We start from the raw sequence: 14343 nt of genomic DNA, 5'->3' as shown, positions 1-14343 counted from the left end.
TCTGTCCTGTACTTTGTACAGACAAGCCAAAATCTTTATCCTGGCTGTCTATATCCAATACCAATACTGTCAAGCTCATATCACAGTCTGTCTATATCCAATACCAATACTGTCAAGCTCATATCACAGTCTGTCTATATCCAATATCAATACTGCCAAGCTCATATCGCAGTCTGTTTATATCCAATACCAATAATGCCAAGCTCATATCACAGTCTGTCTATATCCAATACCAATACTGTCAAGCTCATATCACAGTCTGTCTATATCCAATACCAATACTGCCAAGCTCATATCACAGTCTGTCCTGTACTTTGTACACACAAGCCAAAATCTTTATCTTGGCTGTCTATATCCAATACCAATACTGTCAAGCTCATATCACAGTCTGTCTATATCCAATACCAATACTGCCAAGCTCATATCGCAGTCTGTTTATATCCAATACCAATAATGCCAAGCTCATATCACAGTCTGTCTATATCCAATACCAATACTGTCAAGCTCATATCACAGTCTGTCTATATCCAATACCAATACTGCCAAGCTCATATCGCAGTCTGTTTATATCCAATACCAATAATGCCAAGCTCATATCACAGTCTGTCTATAACCAATACCAATACTGTCAAGCTCATATCACAGTCTGTCTATATCCAATACCAATACTGCCAAGCTCATATCACAGTCTGTCCTGTACTTTGTACAGACAAGCCAAAATCTTTATCTTGGCTGTCTATATCCAATACCAATACTGTCAAGCTCATATCACAGTCTGTCTATATCCAATACCAATACTGCCAAGCTCATATCGCAGTCTGTTTATATCCAGTACCAATAATGCCAAACTCATATCACAGTCTGTCTATATCCAATACCAATACTGTCAAGCTCATATCACAGTCTGTCTATATCCAATACCAATAATGCCAAGCTCACATCACAGTCTGTCTATATCCAAAACAAATACTGCCAAGCTCATATTGCAGTCTGTTTATATCCAATACCAATAATGCCAAGCTCATATTAAAGTCTGTCTATATTCAAAACCAATACTGTCAAGCTCATATCGCAGTCTGTTTATATCCAAAACCACTACTGTCAAGCTCATATCACAGTCTGTCCATATCCAATACCAATACTGCCAAGCTCGTATCACAGTCTGTCCTGTACTTTATACAGACAAGCCAAAAATCAACTGGTACTAATTCAACACAAGACTACAATATGCTATTGTTGTTTTTGTCAAATAACTCATGTACAAGACAGAAGACTTAAAAATATATGTAGTTTGCTTCTACAGTAAAATAATGTAGTTTATTCAGGCAGAGGAGAACGATTACATGAGGAAAACATGGAGGAGATTACTGAAAGAATAAAAAGTGAACAATAATAAGCAAACTTTTCCCATGTTGCTGACTTGCATCATACTCCAAATGATTGATTTGTCAACTGACTGTATCTTAATTTAAAAAATGGAAAATTCATTTATATACACATAACAGCCTCCAAGTTTACAGTTACTTTTATCTACTACGCTCCTATTTGTCTATTTGATGCTGAAATACAGGGAGTCAGTGGTAAGGTTGGTAAGTAAGACAATGCACTGCATTTGATCCAATAAATGCAAGACACAGATAAAAAGAAAAAATAAATGATTAGTTTCCAGAGTATATTTACATTGTTTTATTTCCCAAAAGAAGTCTTATTTACAAGGTTCAGAAGCACAACAAATAAATTATTCCTCTATAAAAGTTTGCCTCACAAAAAAGGCAGGATATGAAGAAAAAAGATTGTGCATATGTATATACACACACAAATTCATACACACACACACACACACACAAACACACACACACACACACATAATTCTACAGATACTAAATAATTATGAGTAACATAAACTGACTGCTTAATTTTTTTTGCAGAATGTGATTGCCTAAGTGATCTGCAGATTTGTATTATGGGTTACCTGGTTTCCTATTTTGAAGCTTTACTGACAATCAAAGGATTCTTAAACAGAGAACCAGTCTAGAAAGATCTTGGTACAGAAACATACTAGAGTAATGGATGACTTCTGCTGCCTCCAAGAACATCAATAAAACTATACAATTCCTAAAACAAGCCCATAATTAAATTGATCTTTCCTTGCATTAATTGTTGCACGAGTCCACTCAGTAAAAAAAAAAATACTGTATTATAAAAAATTATATGCAATAATTATTTTTATGACAAAGTATCTGTTGGTGGATATTAATTTTCATGATTTGGGGAAAAGTTATATTTTCACTGATTCTTTCATTTGTGGACTGAGGATGAGGTGTAACTGTTTCCACAAAAGAATCACTGTTCTTCAGGTTTTTAAATTTGTAGTTTGTATCAACCACACAATCCTCCAAAACTGGTGCATCATTCATGAAAATTTGAGCATTCTGAGAACCTTCTTTCTTCAGCATCCTGCAAGTACATGTGATTAAATTGTGCATACAGTTATAAAATTAACTGACCACTATCACATATTGTGATTTCACTGAGAAGGAACACTTGACAGCATGTGATCTACCCCTTGCACACAATTTAGTTTCCTATGAAGCCACCAGGATTGTTTTTATCTTCCATTTTACTCTCCAATGAAAATGGGGGAATTCTGCAATCAAATGCTGTACCATCTCTTCTCTCCATTTTGTATGTACCCCTGAAAATACAAAAGCATGGAAAATGGTAAATGTAACATTTTGTCAATATGCATGTGAAATACTAATTCTTGTTACCATGGCTACATGTTAATAATCATAAAACTAAAAGATGGTTTGCTTTGGTTTCATTATGTGTTTTAAGACACAACAATACAAGTGTGTTATTTGGTGCAGAAGTGTTATGTATATTTAATTTGTACTGTTTGTTGGCTTTTTCTCCATGATTAATTATGTTATGTATATCTGTATTTTGTAACTGGCCTTGTCCAAAATCAAGTTATGGTGAACCTGACCTAAGACATTTATTTTGTAAACAACATAATACATAGCTAATATTTCTCTATCATTGTGGATTAAATATTCATAGCATTTTCTATAGAAAACACATTAGCATGTTTGTGACTACAGGCACATCAACACATTCAATATCAGAATTGATCTGGAAATACCACTGGAATTGAATTAGAACTTCATACATTTGGACTTGTAATAGAACTTTTACGACAATTTGGGATTTAATTCACAATTATATAAGTTCTTTTTTTGTTTAGATTTTCACTTTGTATTCTAGGGACTTTACAAAACTTGTTGGTTTTTTTTCCTCCCCCACCATAAATGAGAGTCCATACTTTATGTCATATTCACTTTCATTAAAAAGAAGAATGTATATGACCTGACATTTAGATGCAGACACAAAAACAGTATGTGTGTGTGTGTACATGTGATTTGGATTTTTAAGGCAGCTTTAAAAAAAATTCAGTCATATGACTATGATGTCTGCTGTGTGGCAGTTTAAAGTGATGTCTAGCACTGACACATGTAGCATCATGTCCCACTCAGTCACATTATCCTGACACCAGGCCAACCAGTTCTAACACTAACCTCTTAATGCTCAGCGCCAAGCAAGGCAGCTGCTAGTACCACTTTTATTATTCTCTGGTATGACTCTGCCATGGGTTCTAACCCACGACCACCCACATTTGAGGTGGACGCTCTAACCACTTAGGCCACCGGAACAGTCAAAAAGCAATTTTTGAAATTATTACACATGATGCTATTAATGTCAACATTTCAACCATGGGGCTTAAAGAGGGCTTATGAGGAAGTGACATAGTTCAGTTATTGTTGTAGGGTTTAATGCCATTTTCCTGCACATGATAGGCTATACATGGTGGCCAGTATTAATGGTGGAGGAAGAACCCAGGAAAACCCCCAGAAAGAACCACCAACCCATGAGAAGCTACTGGCAAGCTTTCTCACATACCAGATTGGCTGAATCCGAGACTTGAACCCACACAGACAGAGGTGAGATGGCAGTGATCCGTAACGGAAAGCACTTTAGACCACTCGGCCCCCCCAACATAGTTTAGTATGTATGGATTAATTTTTATACAGCATGACATATCTGACCAATGATGACATGTGGTCTCTACGTAAAGCAGACATATATAAACTGTCCAATTGCATTATAACCTTCAAATTAAAAAGTTGCATCCATATTTACTCTTTGAAGCTTGTTACAATGAAGAGTTCAAAAAATAACTAACCACATGTGTCCACTCTGTGCCTGCAAGGAAACATGACTGCTGTATTGAAAAGCTGGCTGTTCCTTTGACAGAACTGGTTCCTGCAAGAAAAACATTATGATCTAAACAAAGGCATCATCTATGTGTGTGTGTGTGTTGGTAAGTAGGTAGACAAGTACAGATATAGGTATGTACCATGGATCCCCAAACTTTCGTCTGGCTGTTGCCACTTTTTTTCAAAATCTTAACATGACAGCCAGATATTTCTTAAATTTTATATAAAAATATTCAAAGGATGTTTTAAACATTTGAGCTGGCAAAGTGGAAAACACTAGGAACTATATGAAACTGGACCAACCCACATGTCATTTTTCAGAGAAAAAGAAAAATTATTTGACAAGTGGTGCTCAGCCAACAAAGACAGTCAAGACCACAATAACCTCAGACAGCTCATATTAACTGAAGAGTTCAAGAACTCTAAACTTTCTTATATCTTTACAATTGGCAATTTCTATAATTCAAGAACTGCATCCACAGTGATGTCAAGACCTATCTGGAAAAACAAAATCCCTGATTTATACCCAGTTTGTGCAGTTACTAGCGTTATGGCAAAGAAAGTCTTTGAGAATGATAATGATCAGGAAATTACTCCTTTAGTTGACACATTTATTGGTCAGGCTTTTGACAAGGTCACTTTTGCTCCTGGTATGGCTCAATCAAAATGTATTGATCACAATGATCCTCTTTTTACTACTGAGTCACTTTCACTCCTCGTTTGGATCAATCAAAATGTATTGAACACAGTGATCCTATTATTACTACTCATTCACTAGATTTTAATCAGGATGACAAACGACAATCACTCATTGTCGAACAGGAAAAAGACACTGAGATCTCCAGTTTATTTCAAAGGGCTATTAGTGACACTGAAGCTGCAGAAGTACCTATTTGTTATTTTGGTTAAAAATGGGGTCTTTATGAGAAAATGGAGACCACCTGAGGTACCTACTGATGACAAGTTGTCAGTGAGCTGTCAAATTGTAGTTCCTAAGTCATATAGACAGGAAATTCCTAGTCTAGACCATGCTACTCCTTTGGCTGGTCATTAACAGATCAATAAGACTTAAAACAATAGTAAAAGCTTTGATAATGTTTCTTTTTTAAACACAATTCTGCCTTCCCAGATCAGTCCAATCTGATCAGGGGTCAAATCTTATGTCTGGAATTTTCCAGCAAGTTATGCATGAATTAGGCATCCAACAATTCAAGTATTCTGCTATCACCCTGAATGCCAACGGGCTTAGAAAGATTTCATCAAACAATGAAAAATATGATTTGGTCATATTGTTTTTATACCGAAAAAGACTGGGATGAACATGTTCATTTACTGTTGTTTGCTGTTAGGGAATCAGTTCAAAAATCTTTAAGTCACTCTGAACTAGTTTTTTGGACATAATGTCCATGGACCATAGAAGTTGTTAAAAGAGAAACTTCTGTCAAATGAAGATACAGAAATGAATCCATATTTGATGGAGAATGATTTCATAGAATTGAGTAAAAGTGACTAGACTTCAACAAGTATTCTTGTACCAAAATCTGATATTACAATCCACTTGAGCACTGACTATAGAAAAGTGAACAGTGTGACTGAAACAGATTCATTTCCATTGCCAAGAATCGAAGACTACATTGACAAAATTGGATTTGCAAAATATGTCACCAAGTTTTACCTTTTGAAAGGATTCTGGCAAATTTCCCTGACAGAAAGGGCAAAGGAAATTTCAGCATTCATGACTCCAGATGGAATTTATCAATATAAAGTGATACGTTTGGGATGAAAGGTTCGCCTTGTACTTTTCAGTGTTTAATGATCATAATTACATCTAGTCTGGATAACTGTGATGCTTACAATGATGATGTCATCATCTACCACACCTGGAAAGATAACTTGGAGATGATTTGAAAGTTCTTTGATAGACTTAGTGATGCAAATTTGACAATTAATTTTAGTATAAGTGAGTTTTGCCATGCTTGTGTTACATTTCTAGGACATATTGTGGGACATGGACGAGTTAAACCTATAGATGCTAAGGTCAAGGCTATCTCTGAATTCCCTGTGCCTATTAATAACAAGCAGCTTATGTGATTTCTGGGTATGGCTGGATACTATCGAAAATTTTGTTCCCATTTTTCCATAACTGTTGAACCCCTGACCAATATACTGAGTAAGAAAACTAAATTTCATTGGTCTGAAAAATGTCAGGAGGCCTATTGCTAAGTTAAAGGCCATACTTAAAAGTGCCCCAGTTCTTTCAGCTCTAAATTTCATTCTAACATTTAAAATTTGTGTTGATGCAAGTGTTGTTGGGGTTGGCATAGTATAGATTCAAGAAGAAAAAAATGGTGAAGATCATCCAGTATGCTATTTTTCTAAAAAATTAAATAAACACCAGAGAAATTATTCCACAATCGAGAAGGAATGTTTGGCTTTGATAATGCCTTTGCAACACTTTGAAGCGTATATTAGTTCAGCTCCTCTGACTATTGTATTCAGTGATCACAACCCCCATACTTTCCATGGCGAGATAAAAAACAAAAATCAGAGATTATTAAGGAGATGTTTGATATTGCAGGAATATAATAATGACATTAGGCATATCAAGGAAAACGATAATCTAATTGCAGATGCACTTTCACATGTACAGAAGTATTATATTGTTTTATGTATGTTTCGTGTCATTTGTAAGATTCCTCTTGTCTAATTTTAATATTGGACTATTTAAAAACTGGCTTTATTGTATAAATCTCTTTTTTTATGGGAGGAGGTGTTATGTATATTTAATTTGTATTTGTTAGTTGTTGTTTTTTTTTCTCTATCTACATAAAACAATAGTTATTTAAATTCTGCAAATTACAAGTATGAAGCTAAAACAAAAAACTTTTAAGCCATAAATTCTCTACAATATTCCCCTGAAACAAAGGGACTGATTCCCTAATGGCCAAAAATGACTTCCTGGAATCCAAGATAAGACCAATTTTACTTTTTAACTACAGACTATTATTTATTCAGAACCAATACTGCAAAATATTTTTTTGGGGGTTAAAACCCTATTTTAATGTCATCATTCATACAAGATGAGAAATAGTAATCTGATTTTCAAAATGGTCATTACTGTACAGTGTTGATAACCAGATGAAAAGCATTTTCATTCAGAACTAACTACATAATAGTGGTTTGGTGAAAACTCCTCACCAAAAAGACCATTAATCCAGGTAACCATATAAAGATTTTCAGGACAGACATCAAGGTAGCATTTTGAAAATTAGATCATCATCATTTTAATATTGGAAAAACTGCATATGGTAAGAAAGAAAGTTTATCTTTTTCAAAGATCACATAGCTATCCATTTAGGAGACATAGCTGTTTCAAATTTTTTTAAAGATTTTGGGAGGTTACATGGGCATCATTTATTCGTTAGGGTCAGCTACATATTGTGAGACATATTTTACTGAAAACCCCAGGGTGATACAAAGAAGGAGTTGAGATAACAAGATTTTCACGATGTCCACCACTGATCAGTTCCATCTTTAGTAAGACCAACTAAACATCATAAGAAACATTTTAATCAAAACCCTATGTCGATAAAATCATCCACTTAGGAGAAGTAGCAATCACAAGATATTCAAGATGGCCACCATAGTGGCCATATTGGATGTCCAAGGGACATCATTAAATTCAGGGCCAATTAAACATCACAAGTGATTTTTTTTAGTGAAAACTCATATTTCATTTATTGAGGCGGAGTAGCAAGATTTTCAAGATTGTTGCCATGGTAGCCATACTGGATGTCAGACTGTCAATGTTTTCATTTAGGACCAATTAGATATCATAAGAAGTCTTTTAGTGAAAACTCCATGTCAGAATGAGCATCCATTCAGGAAAAGGATCAATTTCAAATGACTGAAATGCATATTGGATGTTAGATTAGTACCATTTTCATTAGGACAAACTTGACATAAGAAGTCTTTTCATGAGACCCAATACTTTCCATTCAGAGGAAACAGCGATAACATGATTTTTGAGATGGCTGCCATGGCTGGTGGCAGAATCAGATGTCAAATCAGCACTATTTTCATGTAGGTCATACTAGACATAAGAAATCTTTTAGTGAGACCCGTGTCAAAATGACTTCCCATTCTGAGGAAATAGCAATAACATGATTTATGAGAGGGCCGCCATTGATTGTGACAGTGTTGGATGTCAAATCAGCACCATTTTTGTGTAGGACAAACCAGATATCATAAAAAGTCATTTAATAAAAATCCCATTTTGATATAACCATCTGTTCAAAAAGAGTAGCCACAACAAGCCGCATCCTTTTCATTCAAGTTGAACTAGACCCTTGGATGAAAGTGTACATGAAATTCCATGACATTCTCCAAGTAGTTTAGGATGAAAAGCAACAACAAATGTATGCTGATTGACAGATGACTGAAAACAGACAACAGACCGTGACTAGCATAGCTAATAAAACCACTCCCCAATTACAGACATGTTTGATCATTTCTGTTTTATACCCTAAACTAAGACCACATCCAATACAAACCATCTTACCTCAGTCTGGAAGGTAGTTTCAAATGGAATATTAGTTTACAAGACTGTGAACTGCATAACAGCTATAATTACGCTATAAGACAATGTAATCCAATACATTGCCATAACAGTTTTCATTAAGCTACAAGACAATATAATCTAATACATTGCAACAACAGTTTTCATTAAGCTACAAGACAATGTAATCCAATACATTCCCATAACAGTTTTCATTAAGTTACAAGACAATATAATCCAATACATTGCCATAACAGTTAAAATTAAGCTGCAAGACACTGTACTCCAACAAGATGCAAGGAGTAGAAAAATCCATTGACCAGGTGCCCAAGACAACCAGAAAATAATGATCACCTGGTTGGGCATGCCAAAGTATTATTGAATATACTCATGTTAAACATTATAATGGAATTTTGTATATTTTCCAGTGATAAACATTTGATCATTAAATCTTCCCTCTAGGTACCAACAGACGGATGCCCAAATTATCTAATTACAATTCCATAGCTGAATGTTATGTGTGTGTGTGATTAGGATTTTTAACGTATCTTTAAAAAAAAAATCAGTCATATCGCTAAGATGTCTGCAGTTTGGCAGTTTATAGTGATGTTGAGAACTGGGGCATCATGCCACAGACGTGTAACATGATGTCCCACCCAGTCACATTATCCTGATACCAGGCTGACCAGTCCTAACACTACCGTCTTAATGCTGAGCACCTAGCGAGGCAGCTGTTAGTACCATTTTTCTAAGTCTCTGGTATGACTTGGCCGGGGATAGAACCCATGACCTGTCGCTTCCGAGGTGGACGCTCTAACCACTAGGCCACTGGAGTGGTACGCTGGGTGTTGTGTAATTGCTGTCATTATCAGGCTGCACTAATCAACACATGTCAGTTACTCACTATCTGATTAAATACATACCACAAGCCACTTGGAGTGAATAGGTCGATTTTTGTGACACTTTCCATTAGTACGACTGAAAGTGAGTTATAAGTATTGTATGCAATTAGGACTAACTACATATATGACCAAAGTTGTTGAATAATTTTATTGATAGCAATATTGTGGGTGACTGCAGTAATTTCTTGGGCAACCAGATCAATATTTTGGGCAGCCAGATTTTCAAAGCTAGTTGCCCTTTAAAAAAAAAAAACACAGATATTAAAAATTTTGCTACCCCTGTTCACCTATTAAAAATCACCCTTATAAGACCATAGAATGAAACATGTCCAATCAGGTCCTGGAGTATAACTAATCCTTGGCCATTATGGAATCTGTCAAGGCTGCTGAATGTAACTTATCCCTCATCACTGTGGAAACCATCTGAATTTTAACGTATCTGGAAAACAATCAGTCCCATTAAACGAGTTCCACTGTACAACAATCCTCCTTTTGAAAAACTCCTCTCAAGAGAGACCACCCTCATGATTAGAGGCTGCACTGCCAGACACCAAAGCAGTATATTTTACTATTTTAATCCCCTCAAACAAGGTCTAAGTATTTTTTTTAAAATGAATACTGGTACAAAAATATACCCTATACCTGTCCCACAACACCCCTCCCCCTGACTGTTTCAAGTGTCCCAGACAAGCTGAAAATTCTCCAGTGTCTTTCACGAAGCTGAACTGTTTCCTCCCCCAGATTTTCCAGTCGTACACAGTAACGCCACTGAAAGCATGGAAAATGCATGATTTATCATAATTTATGGTACAATTTCCTAGGGTTCAATTCCAATGCGTCTTTGGACAAAGTCATAAACATCAATGATCGATCATGTGTAATAAATAAAAACATTTTAAAAATGAATTAACAAAAAAGCACTGCACACAAATATTTTTAAAAATATAAACAATGAAAACATAAATATATTCCAAAATATTAAATGATGACTTTAATTTGAAGACATAAATAAATTGATTAAACTGAAAATAAATCTCACCTGTGATCTACTGCTACAAAAAACGTTTTAAAACATTGCAGATCAAATTCAAATGAGGAACATGCATTTTTCTGAGAATTTGATGGAGTATTTATTTCTTTTTATTGAAGTGGTGTACTGCCAGAAATAATGTTATATAAAAAAATTACTGCAAACACACACACACACACACACACACACACACACTCAACTGCCTAAATCACTGGGAATTATATTTAAATATTCAAATAATTTTAGACGATTGTTTATAGGCTTGAATGAAACAGCATGATCAATGTAGAACCTTTATGTAAAATCCCCTAAGTATCAATGTAGAACCTTTATGAGATTATGTAAAATCCCTTAAGTATCAACATAGAACCTTTATGTAAAATCCCCTAAGTATCAATGTAGAACCTTTATGTAAAATCCCCTAAGTATCAATGTAGAACCTTTATGTAAAATCCCCTAAATATCAATGTAGAACCTTTATGTAAAATCCCCTAAGTATCAATGTAGAACCTATATGAGATTATGTAAAATCCCCTAAGTACCTAAACATACATACTTCAAAAAGGAAACATTTTTTGGTACAAAATATTAGGGTCAAAAATACATTTTTTATGGAATATTTGTGTACCGAAAAATGCATGCTTTATTTAAAAAGGAACCATTTTTTGGTACAAAATATTAAGGACATAATTTAATTTTTATGGAATATTTGTATACCTAAAAATGCACGATTTATTTAAAAAGGAACCATTTTTTGGTACAAAATATAAAGGACAAAAATTAATTTTTATGGAATATTTGTGCACCTAAAAATGCATGCTTTAAAATGGAACAATTTTTTGGTACAAAATATTAAAGATAGAAAGTTTTATGGAATATGTGTACCAAAAGTGACGAAAAAAGCTACAGACAATAAAGTGAAAGTAAATTTTGAAAGAAGGTCGAGTTTATTGTTTAAAGGACTGAATGATAAAATTATCCAACACCAGGATTTAAAATGTCCAACCAATGTAAAATCACCTACCCAATACACGTTGGTCTGCTGTGATTGCTGAAGTGAGAAAAAAAAGATAAGGTCAGAAATAAAAAAGTGATCAACATGTCCACACTCCCTAAAACAAAATGATGTATTCATACTGAAATGAAAATGTAACTATTTCTGGGTTTTTATTTATTTTGTGGTCTTCATTTTCGACCAGGCTTCTTGTATCAAGTGCTTAAAATCTGCAGAGTTAGATCATATAAGTCACAAAATATAGGTCACAGTGACCTAATTTGGTAAGCTAGCTTTGTACTCTCTGAGATGCTTCTACATACCACTAAGTTGTATGCCTCTGTAGACAATGGCCGAGAAACTGACATATACACAAAACCTGTCACTGAAGTGCAATATGTAGGTTACATAATTACTTAATTTTGACTGGGTAATTTTTGTCTCTACACACAGTTCCATACATATATGTCCATTAATGCTGGAGAAAATGACCCATTGGAAATGTTAAATGATGTCATTGAAGTAAGAAATGTAAGAGTGATCTACTTTTGTTAATAGTGATATGCTCGCAAAGATGCAACTATATACCAAGCTGCCTGACTCTGTTACCTATAACGCCTGAGAATCCAATTTTTAAAGTAAAATATGTCTCTTGGATAACTTATCTCAACCATAATATAATGGGAATATGTACATTATCTCAACAACAAAAAAAAACCTCCCAAACAAAAGTCATTTACTACATCTTTTGACTTGTTTTAGCAAACATTTTCCTAAAATGTCATCTTCCTGCCAGGATGGAAGGAAAACGAGAGAGGTCTCCCAATGGACTGTGGATCTGGCAACAAATCTCACCTACCATTACAACTTGAGCTGATGTGCACAGTTTTCCAGGGATGTCAATGTGGGAAGGATTCAGAAGGGTGTGCCCATAGTTTAACTGGGTAGGTATTATAGAAATAACATTTTCTATTCAATAAATCTGTTTCGTCTTCTAATATGGTACCCAATTTTAATATCTTTGGAGAATAGGTAAGCGGTGGAGGAAGTTACATCTAATGTATGTGAATCAGGTTTGACTAGTGTGAGAAATGGGATAGGTTTAGCACATTGCCCACCAATGAAAGTTTGCAGAAAACATTTAAAACCCCACAAATCCATCAGAAGGAGAGTAACTGCATTATTACAAAGTTGGTGAGGTACCTGGGAAGGTAGTCTGTTGTACTGTTGATATGTGGACCACCGAGAGCAAACCTAAACCTGTTGAGTAGAACATCAGATAGTCTGGTGCAACCAAAAAGGCAAGTATCTCACTGATTCTGCTAGCTGTAGCAAGAACAAGTATATTTTGATACAAAAGGAGGTCATGGAGACTCTAGACAGTGTCATATTCAAAGAGTGTCATATTCTACAGTACCCAATAACATTTCCATTTTAATCAAGGATCCATTGTTTTGGCTACATCAAAACTGGCATGGTTTGATATATCTTTGTTCTGGCTTGGGTATATCCTCTTTTTATGATAACAAAACATGTCTGAAATTGTGGAACAATAGCTCTTAAATGTGATGGGAGATACTTTCTGCTCCTTGAAAAGCCATATGAGGCAGTCAGATTTCTGTGGTATTGAGGTTTCTAAGAGAGATGTGTTCCCACCCATACCACTGGCAGAGAACCATCCATTACCATTCATATGCTTTCAAAGTGATGAGCCTTATTGGCTAAATAATTCTGTCCACCACTTGTTTTGAAAAGAATTCTCCATTGAGACTTGGCTAATATGAGCCAGTCATGCAGGTTCAACAGTTCAGATTGAAAAAATGCATTCATAATTGTCTAAGCAGGTGAGAAGAAGATGGGATCTTCCTGGGAATCTCCACTTTTAAGATCCAATAAGTCACTGATCCATTTTTTCCAACTTAAGGGGAGCAGTCAGGATTAGACAGCACTCCAATTCCCTCGACTTCTGCATAACTTAAGTGATTGGAGGTAGCGTGTATGCAATAAACTGATGAAATTCTGGTAAAGTCTTCCAATGTTCAGGTTTTTTCAATTTTCATTCCACCTCATCTCAAATACATGTACAATAGGTTGACGTCAACAGGCACATATTAAAATGAAGACCATGGGGCAAATGGGCATTTTGTGTGAATCAGGGTGAGTCAATCAAAACAACAAATCCTCTTGGATGCTGAGCATGCTGACATCACCCAAGAAAATCCCAAACCAGAAGGCTGAGGTCTGAGGACTTATTTAACTCTTGCCTCCTGTAATAGATGACAGTCAAGTTGTCAAATAGAATGAGAATGCCCTTTCCTTACAGATTCTTGTGCCATGATTGAAGAGAATTCAATATGGCCATTAAATTAAAAAAACAGATGTGTAATGAACACTCCTAAAGTGACCAAACCCCCCTGACATATTTGAAAGAGGGTAGGAGATAGGCATCCCATCATATTGTGACACTACCTCTTCAGATCAAAATATCTGGCAGCTGATCCTGCTGCAGGATATCCTTCATAAACCAAGTACTACACTGATATGGGACCTCATATAGTCTGAAACTTGGACTGTCTGGTCTA

The 14343-nt window shown here is 35.2% G+C and overlaps 1 protein-coding gene across 1 annotated transcript in view; it reads right to left on the bottom strand.

The window, feature by feature from the left end:
* Positions 1-1671: 1671 nt before the first annotated feature.
* The window catches only part of LOC149777244 (polymerase delta-interacting protein 2-like), a 52458-nt gene continuing 39786 nt past the window's right edge, over positions 1672-14343 (bottom strand). Inside the window, exons 8-11 of the mRNA XM_089941987.1 lie at positions 11792-11818; positions 10380-10505; positions 4244-4323; positions 1672-2695 (exon numbers count right to left, since the gene is read on the bottom strand). Coding sequence (XP_089798113.1) covers positions 2578-2695; positions 4244-4323; positions 10380-10505; positions 11792-11818 — 351 coding nt within the window. The 3' untranslated portion in view covers positions 1672-2577. The remainder of the gene's footprint in view (positions 2696-4243; positions 4324-10379; positions 10506-11791; positions 11819-14343) is intronic.

Source organism: Sinohyriopsis cumingii, chromosome 18 (assembly GCF_028554795.1).
Source record: "Sinohyriopsis cumingii isolate HCF-2022 chromosome 18, ASM2855479v2, whole genome shotgun sequence".
Classification (NCBI taxonomy): Eukaryota; Metazoa; Mollusca; class Bivalvia; order Unionida; family Unionidae; genus Sinohyriopsis; species Sinohyriopsis cumingii.
Note: the sequence above shows the minus strand (reverse complement) of the source record. Positions and strands in the feature narration are given on the sequence as shown.